Here is a 23,641-nt window from a genome sequence, read left to right as displayed (position 1 = left end):
GGAGTTTATTTCTGTATCAAGGTTTTGTCCCTGACATCTTTTTTGGGGATGGTTTTCAAAGCAGTTTGGCAAATAAACACACAAAGCAGTTACCAGGCTGCCCCAGGATTCTCCACTGTTCACCTGGCATGAACCTGGTTTCTTGTCCTAGGCAAATGGCTGTTTACCAGATGGCTCTAAACACATGCATTCCAACCACCCCACTTGACTGTGCCACAAACCTGTGCAAGGGGATTTTGAAGGGGGAAGTGTATAATGAGTGAGAATGTAGGCAACTCTACACATGTTCTGTAGAATATATGCACACACTTGTAAAAACCCCCTGAGCAGAAACTCAGCTACTACAAAGGCCAAGCTGCATTTAATGGCCCGTCAAGTCAATTTGCAGAACTTTTCCACATTCCCATGACGCTTGTATTAAGGAGTGTGGGGAAGAAACACAGCCCAGTTTGCTCAGACAGGCTTGGCAGTGGGAGATGGTGTCTCTGTAAATGCAGATGAATCAGCTGTCCCTATGCTTTGCTTGGGATCTGGTAGCTCCAGAACTCCTACATAGAGTAGGACAGGCTGCTGGGATGTCTACCTTGGGAAAGGGGCTTAGTCCCCACCAGAGAGCCTGGGGTCTGGCAGAGTCTGTCTGCCTTTCTCTTCTTTTCTTTTTTCTTTATTCTTTTTCTGTCTATTTCTCTTCCTCTGTGTCCCTCCCTCCCTCCCTTCCTCCCTTCCCTTCCTTTCTTTTTCTTTCCTTATTTTAAAAAGATTTTATTTATTTGTGTGTGAGAGAGAGAGAGAGAGAAAGAGAGAGAGAAAGAGCACAAGAGGAGGAGCAGAGGGAGAGGGACAAGCAGACTCCATGCTGAGTGGAGCCTGTCTCGGGCTTGATCTCAAGACCCTGAGATCATGACCTGAGTTGAAATCAAGAGTTGGTCGCTTAACTGACTGAGCCATGCAGGCGCCCCTGGCAGAGTCTTCTTTCTTAAGGCTCATTCTGTGCCGTGGGACTGGCCTGTGGCTTCTAACCTTTCTTCCTCCTGCCATACTATAGAGGGAATCTTTAACTATTTGTGGATTTCTCTTATCAGCTGCCTAGGAGAGCTGATTATTTCTCTGGAGCCCCCCAAACTGTAGTGGACTGCTGCGGAGCTGTGTTTTCCCATTGCCCCACTTACCCTCTAATACAGAAACGCAGATATCCCATGTGACGATCTAGATAGCTAACTAGTACATTAGCATCCTTTCCTAAGTGGCCTTATTCCTTTCACTTATAAATAGCCCCTTTGCATAGTGGGATAAGGGAATAGGGCTTCTTGGGGCTCACTCTTCTCTTTTCTCCATCTTCTCTGTTGGAGGAAGAGGTAGAAGTATGTGTGGGAGTCTTGGAACCTCGAAACTTATCACTTAACACTTCAAATCAGGGAGGATGCAAAATGAAAGAAAATCACTTCATCTGGGTGGAGGTTTTTTTTTTTTTAAGATTTTATTTATTTATTTAGAGAGAGAGCACAAGCAGGGGAAGCAGCAGGCAGAGGGAGAAGCAGGCTTCCCGAGGAGCAAGGAGCCCGATGCGGGACTCGATCCCAGGACCCTGGGATCATGACCTGAGTGGAAGGCAGATAATGGACTGAGCCACCCAGGCTCCCTGGAAGGTTTCTTTTTAAACCCTCTCTGCGCCCCAGTCATTGAATTTGCCGAGATCTGCCTACCCCCAAGAAGTCTACGCTGCCAGTAATTCGAGTCTTAAGCATTCTCCAATTAAGAGTGATATTTAATTGGTCTTGTAGTTCTGACTTTCTTTTATAAAGTCCAGAACTTTCAAAACAAAGTTTTACTTCTGGAAGTGTCTCCTCCCTTTGCTCTTTTCTTCCTTACACTTTGTATTCTGTCAGAGACATGCACACCAGAAAGCTCTGTCTCTCTGGTTTTCTTTTTTTTTTTTAAGATTTTATTTATTTATTTGACAGAGAGAGAGACAGTGAGAGAGGGAACACAAACAGGGGGAGTTGGAGAGGGAGAAGCAGGCTCCCCATGGAGCAAGGAGCCCGATGTGGGACTTGATCCCAGGACCCTGGGATCATGACCTGAGCTGAAGGCAGTCGCTTAATCGACTGAGCCACCCAGGCGCCCAGGTTTTCTAAGGGTGGCCTAAGGGTAGGTAGTTTTACAGGAGATTGGGGAGGTAAAGGCTGAGCCGTACAAGTTATCCTTGCTAAGTTGGGGATCAGTCAGCCTCTCCAAAGATTGGAGTCCGTTTTCATACTGTATCTCGTTGATTCTTAAATTGTGTTTTACATCTCTGCAGTCAGATGCCCTGGATGCAGCTAGAAGGTGATTCTCTGTACATATCCCAGGCTAATTTCATCCTGGCCTATCAGTTCCGCCCAGATGGTGCCAGCTTGAACCGTCGGCCCCTGGGAGTCTTTGCTGGGCATGATGAGGACGTTTGCCACTTTGTGCTGGCCAACTCGCACATTATCAGTGCAGGAGGGTAAGTGCTGCAGGAGTCTCCTTCTACTTCTTCGTTCGCATTCTTCAGGGAACTTCTGCTTGCCTGCCTCTTGACTTTTCTTTCTCAACTCCAAAGGGATGAGGAGGGAGACCATGTTTTTGTTTTTGTTTTTCCATTTGAAGCAGAGAGATTTACCAAAGGCACTATTAATAGGGTTAGCTGGAGAAGGAAAACAGGAAGAGCCTTTAATGAAAAGTGAAGCTGGTTTTGATACTCTCATAGGGGAAATTTGTTTTGTCTCAGCTCTGTTCAGCCCCAAGTGTACTGAAGAAGTAGAGGTGTCTCAAAGCTCAGCGCCTTATTGAGCTGAATTGCCTAAAACAGCAAATTTGGACATCACTGGAGACTCAGGCTGCTTCTGTAGCCTTGTTCTCTTCCGACAGAGAGAATAATTGGCTATTGGGGGTGGTCTCCCTATTTCTCTCCTAGAGATGGGAAGATTGGCGTTCATAAGATTCATAGCACCTTCACTGTCAAGTACTCGGCTCATGAACAGGAGGTGAACTGTGTGGATTGCAGAGGGGGCATCATTGTGAGTGGCTCTAGGGACAGGACGGCCAAGGTGAGTGGTCTCCTCCTTACGTATGGTTATTCCCTCCTGTCTATAGGGAGTGGGGTGGGAGAGGGTGGATAGGGCCTTGAGTCTTGGGATTGGCTGAGGGCGCTGGGTGGGGGCGGGAGGGGACGACACGATAAAGGACTCACTTATGTGCCTCTGGCATGCAGTTTGCGGTGCCAGACTATGTCCCTGCCAGCTGGCCTGAGAAAGGAGTGGACAGTGGCTGGGAAGCTTGCCACTCACTTGAAATGTGGCGTGAACTCAAAAACAGAGGGCCTGGCCAGCTTTTCCTCCCTGCGCTGAATTTCCTCAAGTTTGTGGGCTGAGTTCTGACCCCAATATTTTATTTTAAAATCTCCCTCCTTTTGCTTGCTCTCTGTTTAGGGAGGTTAATTTTTCACCACCGTGTTTATAAGCAATCAGGCTGATAATTAAAATGTGTTTTTACTGCTTCTCTGGAGAGTGATGTGGTCAGCAAGCAGTAGAAAGACAAGGAGGGAAAGGCGTTTCGGTGTGTCATTGCCAGACTGCCTGGGCTACAGTCAGTCATCTGCCAACAGAATGAGGCCGATAAGTAGTGTGACCCCTGCTTTAGGGACTCTGCTCATCCATGTTTGAGTCAAACAGGCCTCCACCCATGAGACAGAGAAGAATGTCTTTCTCCCTCCCTGTGTCCAGCAGCCCTAGGCAGGGCCCGCACACATCTGGTCCTTTGGGGCTGCTGTGGGAACTCGCTGACAACTCAGTCGAGGTATAGGAAGCCCGATAGTATCTTACTTGCCTGTTTCCCGGCATCTGGAGACTTCATAGTGCCAACAGGAGCAAAATGCCTCTTCGTGTCAGCAAATAGACTGCTAAGACACCTAGGGAGGGTCTCCGGAGAGGAAAGTTGCAGTTTTTACTCATTAACTTTTCTGACTCCATGTACCCTCTGGTGATTATCCCTTCATATAAAAATGCCACCAATTTATATAAAAAGAAGGGCAACATATGTTCCTTTTTACTTCTGGAAGTTTCTCCTCCCCTTGCTCTTTTCTTCCTTACACTTTGTATTCTGTCAGAGACATGCACACCAGCACAGGAAGCCTGAGAAAAGCCCAGAAAATCTTTGGAACCAACTTGGAAACTGAATTTCCTATTGCCTGTTTCCCGTTTCCCCTACCCTATACTTACTTCAGGTTTCTAATTGGTCACTCTTGTTGTACTATTCCTTGCAAACAGACTGGCCTTAACCTGCTGTACTCCTCAGAAACAATTTGCATAGAAATCTTTTTGGCAGTGTGACTTAAAAATATTCCCATCTCCTTCTGGCATCTTCCTGTCATGGCTTCAAGTCTCCCCTGGCCCCTCCTTTTTAGTGACATCCCTTTCTTCTATCCTCTTTTCTGTGGTCTGACACCCAGAGCAGTTTAAAACTAAGCTTTTTGACCAAAGGTAGCAATTCAGGGGGATGGACTGCTTGTAGTCAAAGGGTAGTAATCCCAATATTTGGGATATTGGGTTAGTTTCATGTTTTAAGTACCGACTCAACCCTATTTGGTGGATTCAGTTTTTTTTAAGCATTAAAGTAGGTACTTTCTAATTACAAAATTGTCACCGTAGTTCATCGTTTCCTTTGAGGATTTCTTTTAAGTCAGTGACAGAATCCCCCCCTCCCCCGCCTGGTTCTTCAACTCCAGAAAGCTGGCCTGCTGTTTTGGGGCTCCCTAGTGACCTCCAGGCCAGCTCATCTTTGCAGATTTCTGGACGCTGCTTCTGCTCCCTCTCCGTTGCTGTCTTTGCCTCTAGCTGCCTTCATCTTCCTGACCTGTTTCTACATTACCCAGTGCTAATCTTGTATAACCAGCCCTCCATTTCTTTTTGGTGGCATCTGCGGTCCCATAGCTGCTTCTATAGGCTTCTAATACACCCCAACCTACATGAGAACTTAGTCATGTTTGCCTGTAAACATCTATAGCCTGTTTGTTGGGAGTTCCCCCAAGTACGTACTGTGTTTTAGGAAAGAGATTTGTTTTATTGGGGTGAAAGGAACTAAAACATTTTCTTTGTAAGACTTCTGAATTAGGAACTGCTCAGGGAGCCTTCTTCCCCATGCCCCCCCCCCCCCCCCCGCCCCCCGCCCCGCCACTTTCAAACTTACCGTGGCTTAGTTTGGATTGCCCCTCCATCCTGATATGATAGGACTGTAGGAATGTTCTCAGTGGGCCTGGGCTGGTCCTGACCATTCTTTTGTTGTCTCCCTTAGTTCTTTATTCTTCCATTTATTCTTAAAAGTACCTACTGTATGCAAGGCATAGTGTACAAGGCACTGGGGCTCTTCAAAGGTGAGGAAGAGCCAGCCTCTCCTCTTGAGGCGAGCTCAGACATGCCTGCAGTGGCTCTGAAGCTGATGAGAAGTGGCCGGGACTGTGAAGTGTGCAAGGCTCTAGGGAGAGGGCCAGAAAGTTCACAGGGTGGAGAGATCACATCTGGCTTGAAAGGGGAGACTTTATGAAGGAAGGAACATTTGAACTTGTTTTTTTCTTCTTTTAGTTATTTTTCAATGCAGAGGTTTGCTTGTTTATATATAAGTAACCAGGCACGATGCTAAGCACCTTACAATTGTTCATTTTCTCCTTTAGGAGAATTGTTTCCCCACAAATTATGCTCGTAATATATTTTGGATATCCAATATACCCTACTGTATCTACTTTATTTTATAAGGTTTTCTATTATTATTATATATTATTTTTAAGTGTCATCTTCAATGGCTTAATGAGTAATAAGACCCACCGTTATTGAATGCTGGATACCTGCCAGATGCTGGGTTACTATGTTTGGTGCTTTACGCATTTCTTGACTTTTCTGTAGCCCTCAAAAGATAGGTATTATTTTCCATTGTACATATGAAGAAACTGAGGCTAAGAAGTCCTGAAACATCCTTAAGATCAGAGATAATAAATAACAACTGGGTTCAGACCCACATGTGTCTGACTCCAAAGCCCACGCCTGCCCTATCTGCTCTTCCTGCAGCCGTAGGCTGCTGGGAATATTTTTACCATATAGGTTTCTCTTCGTTTTAGAATTACTATCTTTGGGTAGAGTCTCAGCAATAGAATTACTGGGTGTGAGGCTTTGGTCATTTTAAGAGTCTTGATACATATCATCAACTGCTTTTTGAAAGGACTATATAAATGTCCACTTCTACTGAGTTATATCTTTTCCAGGGATGGGTTTGTTTTGGATTTGACTGCTGAGGGTGAAGATGTGTGATCAGCACGTTGTTGTCACCTCCCCTCCCTCGGGCGTCATGACACTTGGGTTCCTGCTAGGGCAGCGCTTCCCCAACGTCATGCTCAGCACCAGCAGCAAGCCTCCTGAGGCCCTCCTGGAGACCGGACACCTTGTCCTGTGGTTTGCACAGTGTCAGAATCCACCAGCCCCTTCCGTGGGAGGCACTGGTGAGTTCAGGACTGGAACTGTCCCCATAGATTTTATAATCAGAGGGCTTTAGTGTCTCCTCACCCTCCGACCTGCGTTCTAGAGAGTTGGCATCTGAGAAAAGGCAAACCTCTCCTCCGGGCTGGGACTGTGTGAAAGAAGGCATTAGAAGTGCATTTAGTTACAGGCAAAGTGGCATGGCTGTAGATCCAGAAGGGTAAGCCAGAATCCTGGCATTCCAGGAAAGTTGTGGTATTTACCTTTGTTTTCTGCCCCTCCTTGTTCAGGATCTTCTTAAGTTTATTTTCTTTTCCCTATATTGGAAGGAACTCACACCCTCCTCCCCCTGTCATGCATACACAAAATCTTAAAACACTTTCTCCTTTTATAGGGAAGACATGTCATGTGACCCTAAGAAGGCAAGACCACCCCCACTCCGTCACCTGCCCCTTAAACTCAAGGAATGTCTCCTGAAAGTTCTTCCATCTAAGGTCCTGACTGGCTTTTGTGTGTTCCCCCTTATAGCACTGCAGGGACCTTGAGAGGTCAGTGATCCATCTGGCAGCCTCAGGATCCCTCCTTGGCCACTGTCTGGGACAGCCCTGTACATTCGAGGCTTCCTTTCTGTTTGGTTAGAGGCTTATTTCCCCGAGTGTGTCATCCGGGGTTGGGTGAGGTGAGGGGGGCCTTGTGCTTAATGGGAGATTTCTAAATGCACTGGCTGCTGAGGGCTCCCTGAGTGTTGATTAGAGCTAAGCCCGGAGTGGCTGCTAATGTACATTCCTGACTGATAGGGACCAGATAACGTGCTCCAAGCAATATTTTTAACCTGTAGGAGATATGGAAGCTTAAAAGAGTTAAGCTTTTCTGCTACTTTTGGTGACACTAGGTGCTAAATTCCCTGCTGACATGAATAGCACTGGATCCTGGGCATTATCAACAAACAAACAACAACACACCACCTTCGTGCTTTGAAGCCGCTCTTCTTCTTCCATTCTTTCCTTCCCTTGTGTCTTTCTTTTTACTCCTCTCTCTTAATTCTGCTCTAATTCCATCTTTGTTCCCCCATACTGGGCCTTGATCATCCTCCCTACCGCCCAAAGAAAAATCTGGTTGAGAGATAGGAAAAAGGAAAACCCACAAACACAAGGAAGTTACTAAGAGAGGTGAGTTCCACCTGCTCACCCTGCTGAGTCAAGGCTCAGCTGAAGAGTGTGGAGCTTCTGATTCCCTGATACAAGATTGGGTGGTGAAGAAGGGCTCTCAGGTGGATGTTAAGGAGGGCAGTTCGGACTGGGAGTCAGGTGGGTGAGCCAGAGGCTGGGGAGGCTTCTCTGCTCATTCTCTGAACTCGGCATATGCAGGACAGAAAGGAGTCTCCGTTCCCCTCCCCCACCTCCCCAGGACACTCACCCCGCATCTCAGTCCCTGGCAGTGCCAATGAGAGCGTCTCCTCTCCTGTTTCCAGGTTTGGCCTTTGGCATCAGGTCGGCTGGGGCAGTGCTTACATACCATCCAGACTGAAGACCGAGTCTGGTCCATTGCAATCAGCCCAGTACTAAGGTAAGGGAGACATTTTGGGGTATGGTTTTGTCCTGTATAATAATGCTTTTATTTTCTGAGGTTGGGTGGGCTAGGAAATCCTCCTCCTGTATATTCTAGGTTGCTTTGAGCCTGTCTTCTGGCGATTTTGAAAATCCTCCAGAGGCTTGAAGTCTGTGGCTCACTTCATATGTGTGTGGGGTAGAGACAACATTCCAGAGGTTAACTTCCTAGGCATCTACTCCAGAAATATGAGGGGAAAAAATACCATTAAAATGTGACTGAGGCCAGCTGTTACAAGAGTGCCCCTTCTGGAGCCTATGCCCTCCGGGGTTACTTCCAAAGCAGAGGCCTGTTAGCACCCCGGGGAAGTTACTGCACCAGCCAGCCTGCTCTCACAACCCACATCTGGTTTGTTCCCCTTGGAAAATGTCTTCTGGAGTATCCCTTACAGACCTGAGTCATCAGGAGAGGCGTGGGGCCCATGTCCAATTGGGGACAGGTATGTGGCATAGGGTGATATTTGTAGCAGAAGTGCCAAATTTTTGATGGCAGCTTTACTTTACTCTTTGGCCTCTTTTTCTCTAGCTTTACCAGTAAACAAGTGAGCTCTGCCTCCTGATTTCTGCTTTCTAGGCTTTCTTGAACCAAGGCAGAGCCTCTCTCCTCCCCAGCAGGGTACATAGACTCTCTCCTGCACCTGCTCTATCAGAGTGTTTGTTTTTCTAGGGTCTTCCCTCACTTCCTTCATCCCTCACTCCTCACCTAAGTGATCAGTGGGCAAGCTGTAGGGCTGCCACCCTCCAACATGGGGTTTAAGTCAGTCACTAGTTTTACGAGAGTTGATTCCCCCCACCAACTCAGCCCCCTTCAGCCTCCCTCTCCTCACCCCATGGAGCCTGCACCCCTCCTGCCCCCTTCTACAACTCCCTTTAAAATTTTTTTCTTTCTAAAGAATTAGAGCCGATTAGCCACGTCATTAATTCTTCAATTTGACGGCTGATATAGCAGGACCTGAAACACATTGCTGACCCCAGAGAATGGAGACCCCGTTCCTTAGCATATTGACGATGGGAGAAGTTAATTAAAATTCCACAGAGCGGAGGTGTCGGCTAACCTATAAACCTGTCGCTGTTCAGAACAAATCATTCTAGCAATCCTAGGAAAGAGGGAAGGAAAGACCAGCAGGGAGTAGAGAGGCCTAAGTGTGTGGGAGCGGACGGTGGAGAACAGAGCCATCGGACACGGTCCCCTCCACAGTGTTTTTCCACTGCTGCCCCTTTTAAAGCCAGTTGGCCAGGCTTGGGGGTCTGTGGGCTGGATGTGTGTAAGGATTGAAGGAAGGCAAAAGAGCCTGTGGGAGGTGGCAGGTGGGCTGGTGACTATCCAATGGACATCTGCTGGCTTCAGGAGACTGGGATGGACTGGGCTGGGGCCGGTGGCAGAGGGAAGCTCTTCAGGGCTGGAGATTTAGGACAAAGAACACAGCCAGCTTCAACTAGCACCCCATCCCTTGCTCCAGCCATCTCTCTGGAATGTGTCAGGCTACCCCGTAACAGAATAGAGCATGACAACTGTTGAAGATAGTTTCAGTAAAAGAGGTTGAGCTCAGAGTCTGCCTCGGCATTGAGAAGCACTTTAGAACACAGTACACTGGGTTTTGTTTTGGCCACGACTTGCAGACCGGCTTTGAGGAAGGACCTAGCTTTCTGACAGCACCAGTACTAGCCTACAGTGGCCCCAGTGTGTGTGTATTAGTCATTTGCCCTGTGCCAGACCCTTTGCTAAGTCCTTGATGTGCCTCATTTTCGGTGAAAACCTGGGTCTTTTGTTCTCTTCTCATTCTCCTTCAGAGTCTCCTTGTCCTCTTGGTGTATTTCCTTGGCCCTAAGATGACTCTCTCAGTCACTGTTGACTGGCTTTTCAGCTCCTGAACCACAGTTGTTTGAGATGACCTTTTCCCCAGCTCAACAGATGATGTTGTGGACTCTTTGAAAATACTTTGCATTGGGGATCCTGGCTTCACTAGATGGCCAGGGTGGATGCTGCTGCTCTCTCCCCCGTTTTCTCTCTTACCCTGAAGTGTCCTGGCTAGGGCGGTTTCATCCCATTATTAGATCCATTTCTTCCCTCCGTGTCCATGAATTTGAACCTGTCAGTGAATGCTTCCGTTTTCCCAACCTGGGGAGACCCTGCCTCCTGGCCTCAGGGTCTGTTCTGGAAGACTGAGGTTCTGCTTTGCCACCATCAGCAGGGTGGCCTCAGGTAAGTCATTCCCTTCTCTGAGCCTGTTTCCTCATTTTTTCAATGTGGATACTGCTTCCTTTATAGACCTCACTAGATGATTGTGAGGATGACCTGAGATGATAAGAAAATACTCGGCAGGGATGCCTGAGTGGCTCAGTCAGTTAAGCGTCTGCCTTCAGCTCGGGTCATGATCCGCGGGTCTTGGGATCCAGCCCCATATCGGGCTCCTCGCTCAGCGGGGAGCCTGCTTCTTCCTCTGCCACTCCGCCTGCTTGTGTGTGCGTGCTCTCTCTCTCTCTGGCAAATAAATAAATAAAATCTTAAAGAAAAAGAAAATACTTGGCAAAACTAAAAGGGCTATCTTATCACGTCAAACAGAATCTCTCCTCTCCTGGGTGGCATTTGTTCAGAGGCTTTAGTTGCTCTCATGTCTCCAGCTTGGCTGGGGGCTTCTGTCCCTCCTGGAGCTACGCTGCTCGTCTGCAGTCTTCTTGAGATGCGGGACCCTCAGCAGGAATCTTTCGTCTCCCACCCCACCCCATGTGTTCCTGCCCTCGCTGGCTGTCTTCTGTTCCCCTCCCTGCCACCTACGCTGTTGAGTACGGTCATCGGTGTGCATGTGGTCACTACTGGCATGTGGCTGTGAACCCCTCACAAAGAACGTGAGGGGAGGTGGGCAGCAGCTACCCTCTGGGGCCGGTATTCCTGGTTGACCCGATGACTTCCCAGTCTCTCACTGCTCCCTCATCCCTTTAGAAGGATCCTGAACGGGTAGGAGACTTGCCACATCCCTTTTCTCAATTAATCTCTCTTCCATTGAAAACAGTTTGTCAGAGCTCTGCATCGTATTTATCTATGATGCTGGGGCTTTGCTGCCGCCTTTTCTTAGGTGTGTGCTTAGACACTTGTAAGAAACATGAAACCTCAAGCCTCAGGCTTTATTTGAGGTGCTTGTGACTGGGGGAAAGCCAGTATTCTGTCCTGTGTCCAAATGTCACCTTTCCTTCCTCCCGTGACCTTGAGTTCTTGATTGGTAAACAGCTGTGGAGGGTGATATTTAATACGAGATCTGGGCTTAGAGCGGTGTTTAGGTGCTCGAAACCACAGAAGGAAAACCAGTAGTCTCCACAGGAGGGTGGCAGATAAGGACCTGTTTCTCTACTTCTTGTGTGCCCTCCTGCCCGTCTTCTTGCCCTGACACCAGGGATCCTGTTTTTAAGATTCCTGACTTACTGGTGAAGCCTTTCTTCCAGAGAGGGGGCCTGGCCTGGAGTTGTTTGATGAGGGAAAGGAGGACAGGCTGAGATGGAAGAGAGAGGAGCTATGGGAGGCTCACCTGGGGCATAAGGGCGTATGTCCAGGTGTGCTTGTGTAGCTCACACACAACCTCCTGAGGTCACGCTGGATTCTGAGCACTTTTCCAGGAGTAACACAGAAAAGCAGAATTTTTAAAATGTGCAATAAGTTGTATTGCCATTTAAAAACTATTTCCAGCTGAATAAATTTAGCAAATAAGCGTGAGGAAATAAGGAACTGCTAAACACTCCTTCCTTCCCTCGACTTTCCATCTCTTCCCTTCCTTCTTCCTCCCCGCTCCCCACGTATTGACCGAACCCTTGGTAGATGGAGGCTCCTGTGAGGATTTTATTCCGTGGTGAGGTGAGATGGGCGCGTAACTGTAATGGCTGCCAGGTGATACTAAGGGCCCGAAACTCCGCCCTCTCCAGCAGAGGGAGAAAGTGAGGCTCGGGGAAGACTGACGCAGGGCACGCGTGGTGTGGGACAGAAGAGGTGGCTGTTTGAGCTCAGGTCTCTAGCCTAGAGCCGCGTCCTGTGGTGCTGAGTGACGACCACGAGGCAGGCCCCAGGTCACTGCTGTGCCTTCATCCACCAGCATGATGGACAGTAGCTGTGACCCTTGAAAGACTCTTGGGGCCTGAGGAACATTCTCTCTTCCTAGAGGCCCGAGTTGAGGTGGAGGGGTCGGGGAGAGCACTACATGCCTGAGGCCTGGGCTCACTCAGGCGGCTGAGTGCTCCCACCATCCCGGGAGTGTGAATGCTTATCCATCTTTGGTTTGCAGGGGGTTGGGGGCCTGGGGCCCTGGGGGGTGAAATGAATGCGGAGACCCAGTTGCCCTATTTGCCTGCTAGGGGAAGAGTGAGGAGTCCACAGCTCCTCCTTCCTCTGCAGACACCATATTTATTGCCCTCCGAGAACAAGGAGGTGCTCAGCAGACTCCTTTCGCCATCTCCGAACAACACTTGCTATCGTGTGAGTGAGTGTGGTCAGGAAGGCTTCCCAGGACACTTGGGTTTTAATCCCTTCTCTCTTGTTTCTGTCATTAGGGAAATATATGAGTGGTATAGGTGTAGAAAATTGACTTAGCTGTTATTAAATATACAATATAATTTTGTGTAACTTTGCTTACTGTGGTGGCCTGTTTGTTTTTGGGGGGAATAGTCCAAGTCTGCATGAAATGTACCGATTCAAATTTGTAAAGTGAGTTGTGGCCTCTGGGGGGTTTTGATGGAGGAGCTGCTCGTGCTTGCTTCAATTCTCCCAGAGGTGAGGGAGAGTCTGGAAGGAAAGCAATCACTGTGTACTGTTTGGGGAGGGGGTGGGTTTCTGGGGAGAGCAGGGTGTTTGTTCCAGTGGCTACAGGGTTTACTGTGTGGTGTGTGTGTGGTAAACGCATATTCACCAGCCTGTTGAAATACACCTTTCTTTAGTGAAAGGTAATTGCATCTGGAGTTTTCTCTGACAGAGGTTTGAAAGATTGGAAAAAGAGACAGCCAGCTTTCAGTTTGGATTCTTTTGGTTCCCAGTGGCTCAGCAATCCTGTGGCCCTGGACTGCATAACTCTGAGCTTTTAGGGGAAAATGAGTTGAAAGTAACAGTTGTGCCTCTGAGTTTTGCTCTTTCTGGTTGGTGATGAGGAGCTGGGCTGTGAAAAGGAACGCTAACCTCGATAACCTGAGGAGAGACTCTGATGGCTGACTTTGTCGTGGTTTACATTGTGGCTTGGCCTGTGGCCAACTCGGTCTCTCTGTCCTGCCTTCCCAGGGCCGGGGCAGAGGGAAGCTTCCTCTGGGGCCCATCTAGGGAAAGGAGACCTTCCCTAAGCAAGGAGTGGCTCGGTGTCCTCCTTTGCCAGGCTACAGAGCACACAGGAGGGAGCCGCCTGCGTGTGGTGGTCCTGGATGAGAGAGTCAGAGGCGCAAAGACACCGCGGAGGGGCCAGGGGAGGGCATGGCTAGAAGAGGGGGCATGACACCTGGAGAAAGATGGAGCTCTGGGTAATGCTAGATGGGCCTCCTGGTCCAGCCTGAAATGACTGTAAATTGAAAAAGGATCAGTGTAGGGATACAACTGAAACAGAGTCTGGTCCTGCTGAATCTCAGTGCAGTACCCTGGAGTTCCCTGCCTGTGCTAAGCCAAGCCTCTCCGGTGGGTGCACGTGTATCCATCAGTAGCAAAGATGAGATGCCACAGGGGTGGGTTTCACTTCCTTAAGACCCTGGATTTCTGCCACTGCCCAGGGCGGGATGGGCACAGGGAAGCTCATGTGCTGAGCTGCTGGCCTAAGACCAGCAACCCAACCAGCTCTGGCTGGCCCAGAACCCATTTGTGGGAGCCACTTCTTCCCTGGCCAGCAAGGTTGGCTCAGTGGTCAAGAGCGGACTTAAATAAAACATCACAAATAGAAGTAGAAGCCGCTGCAGAAGATAGGGTACTGCAGATGCAGTCGTGCCCTGAGACCCTGCCTGTCCTGACAGGGAGACATGGCCATCCCTCAGTCTTGGTCACAGTCTTTCTCCATCTCCACGTGGCTGTCTGTCTGTCTCCCTCCCCCACTCTGTGTCTTGATACTTAAGCAGTGTTACGTGCTAGACCCTGGGGAAGCCACCGTGAACTAGACAGCGTCGTGTGACAGGGACCAGTCCAACGGGTAATATGGTGTGCTGAGTTCCCAGCTGGGGGAATAGCACACTGGAGGGACTGGCCTGCCTCCCGCTCTCCCACCGCCTGCCCCTCCTGGCTCCAGTCCCTGCCTACACTGGCAGGCGGTTTCTTCTCTCTCCTCATCAGGAAGAGAGCACGTCCTTTCTCTGCCGGACCCTGACTTTTCTGGGTGGTGTGTGCAGTGTGCCTGTGTTTGTCCACCTTTGATCACTGTTCTGCCAACACATAATTTAGCAATCCACATCCCCAGGTGGAAGCATGGAGTTAATGTTAAAATTAGTTGGTGGGTTTTTTTTACACACACACACACACACACACACACACACACACACTCTCTAAACTTCAGTGGGTGATGAGGCAGAGAGGGAGACGGGAGGGTGAAGGGGAGCCATAAATTCTGGGCCTGGTGTAGCTGTTCTCTGAGCAGCCGGGAAGCCTCTGATGTCTCCACAGCACTTTCATTAACATTTAAATTAAGGGTTTGTTTTCCAGTCTGTTTTATAGGCAGGGACCTTTCATGGCCTGTCACATGCACTCCCCCCCCCCCCCCCCAGCAGTGTGTAATTGTAGCCACTGCTCTATCCTCACTGGGTTGCAGCTGGAGTTCAAAGGGAATTCCTGGAGCTGGAGTTCTGGAGGTACAAGGTGTAACAGTCAGGATGTGGGTGTTCCCTCTAACACGAAGGTGCTGTGTAGGAGCCCTTTCTCCTCTCGTCTGACCTGTGCTTTCCTCTGCTCTTTCAAGGGACACACACTCCAATCTGACTCTGACCCCTTCCCACCCTTCCTTCCCTGGGGCCATGGGATATGTGGGAAAGACTGCATCAGTGAGTGTCTGCTCCTTATATCACAAGTGAGGGCCTGGGACAGATGGTTCTAAGATACAGATCTTCATGCTTATCTTCCTCCTTTTGATTTTTTTTTTTTTTTTTTTTTGAGCCTCAAGAATACTTCGTCCTACTCTCCTCAGAGAAACAATATAAAAGAGATTGCCATCTGAGAAGAATTTATAATAGGGCCCTTTGGTCCTGAAAACTGCGTTCTAGCATTGACAGATATGTGTACACACACCGTACGTAGTTGCTCGCTCTGAGGGTACGCATGTTTGAAATAGCTTACTGATCTAGGAGCTCATTTGAGACCTGTTCTCTGGCATTCAGAGGAAGCTCTTCTATGCCCTCACAGGGAGAATTGTTTCTAAGGTTCCTTTCATAAGGTATACCTGGCAGCATTTGGGGGTGTTTTGAAAAAGACATGCCTGCTCTGGTCTCTGTCCTCCCCATCAGTATCCTGTTGATGTGTAGATGACAAGAATGTGTCCCAAACACCCCAAAGCATCTCATTAGTTCATAGCCTCAGGGCTGAGTTCACCCACGGCTGGTCTCCAGCTCGAGTGCCCCTCTGGACAGTGAAGAGAGGAGCATTGGTGCCTTTCTCTCTTTCTGTCCAGAGGCTGAGAATTTTCTTTCTCTCAGAGCCCTGACTTCACTGCTTGAGTTGCCGTAATCTTCCTCCTTTCTCCATGAATCCACGCAAGCCATCCGTGACTTACCTGCAGGACTCAAGGTGGCTGAGTGTCCTGCTGTCCTGCTCCAGGTAGCCTAGTCAACAGGTGGCCACCCTCACGCCCCGGAGTCCTGCCTGAGAGGAGTGCGGGAGTTGCTGGGGCGACCCGCGTGCAGGTGCTGCTGGGCTCGGATTGCAGCCTGGTGTCCAGGCCCCTTCTGGTGGTGATTAATCTGGGACACGGGCCGACAGAGGCCCAGCCAGGGCAGCTTTGGTCCCTCACTGTGAAGACCTTTGGCTCGGATGCTGAGCTGATCTCTGTAGCCTGCTTCGGCTTGAGTTTGATCTGTCAAGGCTAAAGAGGAACCTGATGGCAGGGCGGAAACTTCTAGCCCTGTCTGACTTACGGCACTGATCCGTTCCAGTGGCTCTGTCATGATAATACTCATATATTTAAGAAGATTTCCCCACCTGTTCGCTGTAACACTCAGATCCGTCAAAAGAGGAATCCTCATGAAATATCTGTGATTTTAGTTTCTTGGGGCAATGGAGCTCACACTTGCAAGTGGACTGGGGGGTGGGGTAGGGTTTGTACTGGGCCCAAGTGAATAAGGCAATGATGAGATGTGGCTGGATCAGTAGCATGTGTATGTTTGTGCATTCGGGGGTGATGTCAGGGGTGGAAGGGTTCCCCCTATCCTCCTGCTGTGAGTAGCTGGCTCTTGGGCCATTTGGGACAGATTTTGGTACTTCAGTTCGTAGTCAAGTCTTAAGTTCCTTGTTTTCATTTCAAACCAAGTATTTTGAAAAGGTGTCCCTCTCTCCCCCACCACCTTTCCATTTCCCAGAGTCCTGGTCCCTGGGCTCTCCAGCTGGCAGTCCACAGTGTCTGAGCTCAGGGCGGTCACACATGGCCCTGCTGGATCATGGGTTTAAGACCCAAGAATGGGATTTCTGCTGCCCATGACCGTTTCTGGGTGTGAGTGAGTTCCATTATTATAGTAGTTCTGTTTGGGAGGTTAGGAGCTGGGGACCTAAGAGCTGGGACAAGAAAGATAGACCCCGTCGTGTAGAGCAGCCATGGAATAGGTTGACTGTAGGGGAACTGTCTGTAAAGATGCTCAGAAAGCCTGTGTCGACTCTGAATTTTGCTGTGCTGACTAGAGCTTCTCCATAGGATGATGGTAAAGGATGCTTTATGCCTCAGCAAGCCGACCCCTGTGTTCTCTTCCTTCAGACCGATTCTAAAAGAACCCTGGCTGTGTGGCTTGGACATCTGCTAATCCTTGTGCCTCTCTAGCAGTTTCTTGAACAGGACTCTTTCGAAGTTTCCAGATTTTAACCTTAGCGGGGAGGGGTTTTTATTTCCTGTCTTGTGTGAATTCTCTTGCCTGTGTGCTGCAGATGAGACCCCTCTGCCTCGGGAGTGCCCTACCAAGCTGACTACCCAAGATCCTTGCCCCCTTCCCCCCTTGGCCTTGCTTCTTTCTCTGGCTAGGGCGGTTTCAGATGGGCTAGTTTGTGACCTGGTCTGTAGTACCCTGTCCGATTGGCTTGGCTCAGACAGAAGGTGCTGGCAAGACAGGGAAGAGTGGAGGAAGGAGGAGGGAGGGGGGGTATGTGCATGCAGAAGCCCATGGTAATTGCAAAGGGAATATTAGTCCAAGAGCTGCTGGCCCAGGAAATTGCTTTCTGCAGAAGCTTTCCTTTTTCATAGTTTGCAATGCAAATTTAAAACATGAATAGTGCACAAAAAAGTAAAGGAGGGGGCAGATGGAGTGCCAGTTGCGATGTGATAACCTCCAAAATCTTGAGCAGGGTCCTCATTTGCAAAAGAGAATTTCAAGTCATGGGGGAGAATCTTTTAGGAGATTAAAATAATTATAAATCATATTTTGCTGTGACCCCCCCCCCCCACGCACACATAGACACACCTATATCTTTTCCATGTTCTTTTTTTTTTTTTAAAAAAAGATTTTATTTATTTGACATTGAGAGAGACCGTGAGAGAGGGAACACAAGCAGGGGAAGTGGGGGAGGGAGAAGCAGGCTTCCCGCAGAGCAGGGAGCCCAGTGTGGGGCTTGATCCCAGGACCCTGGGACCATGACCTGAGCCGGAGGCAGACGCTTAATGACTGAGCCACCCAGGTGCCCCTCTTTTCCATGTTCTTGTGTTCAGACTTGTCTCTAGCCCTGCTCAGCTTACATTGCTCTCTCCACCTCTGCTTCTTCCTACAGCAAATCCATAATCCAGCTTCTAGAACAATGGTCATGTGCTCATGGTATAATATTTGATCCTCACAGCAGGTTGGACAGCGGCCCCATTTAAAGTTGGTGCACTTCAGTGTGCGCCCTGGCCCTGGGGACGGGAGCCTTGTCAGTGTGCAGGCTGAAGAACCCGTGTCTTGAAGGCAAGAGCTTGCCCACCTGGAGAAGGCATTAAAGCCAAGGCTCCCATCCTCTGCTTTCTCTGACCCTCTCCACACTGTGGGTAGGCTTGATGAAGTCTACCGTGGGGTTACTGGATTTTTTTCCTCTGATTTCCCATGCTTCATCTGCCGCATCTAGAGAGCACGTGTGGCTTTCTGCTTCCAGGCTGCAGACCCTTGATGTCTGGTTGCTTCTGGATGCTCTGGTGATGTTGGAGGTGGGGATAGGCAGGGGATGACCACTACTTTCATGATGCTGGCAGAGCAACCAGTTGGTCAGGTGGGAAGCTTGAGACTGGCTTTTTTCTAGGAGCTGAGCTAGACAGGAAGACACGAAGACAGGCCAGAGGCAAGAGCTTTTCAAGTGCAAGTATGCCCCAGTAATAGAGCCACTGTGCAGCTGTGGGGTTCCTTCCGTCCCGTTCTGTATGGCTGTCTTGCATATGTGACAAACGCTGGCTGAACAGATAGGGAAGGGAAAGCTGAGCTGTTTGGTGTAAAGTGAAATGTATGTACCCTTTCTGCCTGTGGCCACCAGGAGTCTTCCTTCTTCCTTCTTCTTCATTGGGAAATTTTGAGAGAGAGATTAGCTCCAGACTTGCCCTGGGTGTGTCCTGTGGTGCCTGGGCCAAACTCTGGAGTCTCAGGAGCGCACTCCCCCTATAGGATGCTTCCAGATTCAATCGGCCACTGCTTATTAGCACATGCTCCTCACTCTGAACTTGCTGCACCATGGCCTTCAGGGACTGCAGAGAGAATTCAGCTCCGAGCACATGACCCTCCTGTCTCTTTCTCCTGAGGACTCTCTTGTAGGGTGTTTCTCTTTCTCCTGTTACTTTCTCCCTGTCGTGGCTGTAGCTTTAGCTGTCGTGGCCAAGCCTGGGCCTCTTTTCTCTGAACAAGTCAGTGAGTGGACTGGAGCCCTACGGTGAAGGACCCAAGAGAAGGGTCAGCTGGATGTCGGGTGCGATCTGTAACATTTGGCCAAGAGAGGGGGACGCATGGGTTAATGTGTTCACAACACCCTACTTTCGTGGCCATCTTGACTCTTACTAGTATCCAGGGTGAGCTGTGGTTGAGAATAAAAACAAAAAATTAGCAGGAAAAAAAAATACAGATTATTCAAAGGATTCTTCCACTTGTTAAAGATCTGTGGCCAGGAAAATCCTTTGCAGGCGGGTAAGGGTGGATCCAGGAATAAGAGGGAAAGTTAGAATTTTAAAATTTCATTACTTTGGCAGTGAGTACCCAAATAAAAACATGAAAACCTTTTGACACATAAATTCCACATCTAGGAATTTATCCTGAGACAACAACCAGACAAGTGTGCAAGATGCATGCATAAAGACTTACGTTAAGAACACATAAATATCCAGTAATAGGGGTCTGGCCAAATATTTTATGGTATCTTCACCCGGTAGAAGTCCAGCTCACCACTGAAAGGATGATGAGACCTGTATTTATTGACTCCAAAAGATGTCCTAGCCTTTTATTAAATGAAAAAAAAAAAGGCCACAAAATAGTATAATAGTTATTTGACTATCTCTTCAGAGTTATTTCTTATTAGGGGATTTCTGTTGACCTTTCCTGTTTTTTTGTTTTTTGTTTTTTTTTGTATTTAAATGTTTTTGTAATGAGCACAAACATAAAGGGCATTTAAATATCCATTTCAGCACTGGGCAACTATAGAAAGAATCCGTCCTTTTTTCTTTACATAGTTATTTAAATTAAGGTTGCACAGACCTACATTTAGCTTTTTTTTTAAACAGTTGTGTGAAAGTATAATTTACATACCATAAAATTTGCCCATTTTAAGAGACAATTTAAGTATACGATTCCATGATTTTCGGTCAATTTACAGAGTTCTACAGCCATCACCACAGTTCAGTTTAGAATATTTCTATCACCCTGAGAAAGTCCTTCTTTACTTTTACTTTTACAGCATTAAACTTGGTTTCATGCTTGGGACCTTTTGTGGGGAAAGAAATTAGCTAAAATATTGGTATTTTTTAAAAAGGTAATGTAAACTCAGAACTGTGTGATGTATGTCTGAGTGCCTGCCTTACGGCTGTTTTGAGAATGCTGCTATGTGCAATGTCACATGGGGAGTATGAAGCCCAAGAGACAGCTTTTACTACCCAGGAGCTTGTAGTCCCGTTGGGAAAATAGGGTATGTACTCAGACAACAATTCATCCCAGTCTGTGTAGAGTGTAGATGTAGAGAGTGTGAGTGCCATCAACTGCCAGGGTTCTTGACAGGAAATCGGAGGAAAACAGTAGCCTTTTAGTGAAACTGGGGGGGGGGGGTGCACTTTCTGGGTGACATGGAATTTGAAGTGGGACTTAAGGGTGGCTCTGTTTACATTATAGGAGGGAACTTGCGGCACAGGGACCAGGGGAACAAAGACCCGGTAAGGGATGGGGAAGCTCATTTGTAAGTCTGGGGGTTCACGGGAGACCAATTTGGCTGGCTGGGGTGGAGAGCTTACGTAAGGAGTGGTGGGCAGTGAGGCTGGAGGAGACACTTGGGGCAGGTTTCGGAGGCTTTGAGGAGCAGTGGACTTTAACCTGAGGATGGCAAGGGGCCCTTTGGAAGATTTGTAACCAGATTGAATCAGTTACAGGATTAATGTGGCTGCCCAGTATGTAGGATGCTTTGGAGGGGGGAGGGACTGAGGCCATTGGGATATTTTTCCAGGAGTTTGGTTTGTGAGCAATAAGGGCCTGGGCTCCCAGGGAGAGTGGGAAGACGGCCCTGGATTTAGGAATAACTTGGTGGTCGCGGTTGCACGTGACAAGGCGGGAAGGGACCCACATGAGTTCTTCCCTGAGCCTGAGAGCTGAAGGGGGCCTGGTTTTGACCAAGCCAAGTTCTGTCCCCAACCTGTTGGTTTGAGGCGGTAATGGGACAGTCAAGTAGCCGTGACCAGCGACAGCCAGGGATGGTGGCCTGGAGCTCAGTCATGGCATGGAGAAAACAGCTGAAATACCACAAGGGATTTGCACCAAGGGAAAGTGCAGAGAAATCAAGCCAGCCGGGCAAGGGGAAACCAAGAGGCCGAAGGTACCATCAGAAAGGCAGGAAAGCTAGGAGCTGGGGGAGAGAGGCGCATCCAGTGAGAGTCGACAGTGGACAACTTACATAAATTAATATATCCTCCCCATTCTACGGGACACATAGGATAGATATGGTAAAAATGTATAACCTTGATATCGATGCACGGACATTTGCAAGCGTTTTATTCTCCTTGCTTGATTTAAGCATTTCGTACTTTCCAAACTACAGTAAATTCCAAGTTTTGCTTTCTCTCAGGTTCTTTCCTCTGGCTCTTGTTCTCTTCTCCTTTCTTCCCTATGGTGGTTTCCCTTGAGGGCGGCCTACGTCGGGCTTGGTAATTTTTCCCTCAGTTCGGTTTGAGAGGGTCAGCAGCTGAGCTAGATGTGCTAAGTGACAAAGTGAGGGAGTGTCCTTTCTGGTTTTCTCCCATGTTTGCTCCGTGCATGATGGTGTTCGGGGCAAAGGGAGAGGCCGACTGAGGAGAAAGTGAAAAGCCAACTGACCACTTCACCGTTTGGAGCAGTTTGGCATCCGAGCCACAGGGGCTGCCCAGGTCCTGGGCTTGCTTGGGCAACTATGCTTGTCTGAAATCTTTCTTTAAAGGGAATTAAATAGAAACTTTCAAATCCTCCTCAGGTTCTTCGCGGTAGTAATTCCATGGGGTTTGTCATTTGTGTTTGAAGCTGCTGGTGAGGAGGGCGGAGTGAGGAGAAGCGAGGGGGTGGAGCTGGGAAGCAGAAAAGAAATCAGAGAGAGAAATTTTATTGAGGGAGAGTTTGCTGGGTTTATGGGAGGGAATCTCTCCCCTCCTCCCCATTCGGATTTGAAAGGGCCGGTGAATCTTTGATTAGGTGCAGGTCAAAAGAATTTACACATTGTGACCTTAATAACTAGAGGTGATTGGCAGGCGGGCTGTGGGGAGGGGGCCGCGGGTCCCTTTCATCTCACTTAGCACAGAGGAGAGACAATGGGCCCGCCGATTTTCCTTGTTGTCCCTTGTTTGAAAAGGTCTGGTGTCTCTACTAGGTACCTGTGACATGGGGGTCTTGATTGGGGTCTCATAAAGGCCCCTGTCAGTATGTCCAAAGGCCAAGAGTACAAAAGCAAGCAGTGGGTGGGGGTCTCAGCTGACCACTGAAGAAGGGAGGGGAGGGCCCGGGAGGCAGTGGAGGGAGAAGCAACCCCCGATGGGAGCCCTTATAGAAGGAGGGGAGGAGGGGGGCAGAGAAGGGCCATTTTTGTCCCTAACTCATCAAGCACATCTGCAGAATTGTCCAGGCTGCTGCCTCCCGGTTTCAAAAGAAAAAAATGATCGTTTGATAAACCGTCCCCGATTCACCACTTTCTCACAAGGGTGGGAGACCCAGCCCTGACCTCTGTATGATTTCACATCAGGACCAGGCTTTCTTTCCCCCACCCCCAAATTGCTAGAGAAACTTTGAAATGTATCCTGTGGCTTTCTCTCTCCCTTCTTCAAGCCCCCCACCCCCATTTCCCACCCTCTCCACCCCACTGGCCTCTGTTTTCTCCCTGGGCGCTCCAGAGTGTAGGCGAGTAATTAGTCCCCTCTTTCTGGGGCACAATGAAGCCAGGGTGTTTGGCGGGCCCCTTCCCACCGCTTACAGAGCCGGGGGCCTGGGGGGAAGGACCAGGTGGTATGTGCAGTGTGTTCCAGGCCTGTACAATCGCTGGGGCACAGGGCCGGGGGCTGAGGGACCAGTGTGCTCCTGCTTCTCGAAGGAATGTGCAGAGGCGCATGCATTCATGGTCCCCACACAATGCTTGCATTTTTTCCAGCGGAGGCATCTTCCCGGTGAAAAGGCTGCCCAGCCCGGAGCCCAGGCGGGAGCTTGCCACCGCGACGGCGTTCTTTCCCACCCTGCGCTTAGTGGCTTGGAGCTAACATGGGAGACCAACAGGCCGCGTCTCCTGAGAGCCCGATCTTTGTATCCGATGTGTGCTCCCCCTCTGCCCTGTCAGTTTTGTGTGTTCACGGAGTGTTGATTTTAATGCGGGCCTGTGTCGGGCTGAGAGGCCAGGCTGGGGGGCCTTGGGTCTTTGTCTTGCAGGGCCTCTTCTTCTTGGAGGGTCTTCGGCCCTGGAGGCAAGTGGCAGATTTGAGAGCTAGGGTGAGATGCCAACTCTGGCTGGCAGAGGGTTCCCCCATCCATGCGTCTGTCACAGACCACCGTGGGGTGCCTAGAAAGCCAGAGCACCTTGGGATGCTCCAGCACACGCTCGCGTGCCCCCCCCCGCCCCGCTTGAGGGGGGCAGTTCCTTCTACCGTGTAGGGCTGCCAGCTTGAAATGAGTTACACCCCCCTTGTGACTGAGTCTGGCAGAAGCACAGATTGTGAGCCTCGGGGAGTCAGGGCAGGGCCTTGTCTGCAGGGGTTTGGGGAGGTGGGG

General features: G+C 49.2%; 1 protein-coding gene across 1 annotated transcript in view; it reads left to right on the top strand.

Annotated features, from left to right (window-relative positions):
* The window catches only part of FBXW4 (F-box and WD repeat domain containing 4), an 81,244-nt gene that overhangs the window by 19,696 nt on the left and 37,907 nt on the right, over positions 1–23,641 (top strand). Inside the window, exons 3-5 of the mRNA XM_021699734.2 lie at positions 2,300–2,485; positions 2,936–3,068; positions 7,954–8,048. Of these exons, the coding sequence (XP_021555409.2) occupies positions 2,300–2,485; positions 2,936–3,068; positions 7,954–8,048 (414 nt within the window). The remainder of the gene's footprint in view (positions 1–2,299; positions 2,486–2,935; positions 3,069–7,953; positions 8,049–23,641) is intronic.

The sequence above is a fragment of the Neomonachus schauinslandi genome, chromosome 6 (genome assembly GCF_002201575.2).
Source record: "Neomonachus schauinslandi chromosome 6, ASM220157v2, whole genome shotgun sequence".
NCBI classification, from domain to species: domain Eukaryota; kingdom Metazoa; phylum Chordata; class Mammalia; order Carnivora; family Phocidae; genus Neomonachus; species Neomonachus schauinslandi.
Note: the sequence above shows the minus strand (reverse complement) of the source record. Positions and strands in the feature narration are given on the sequence as shown.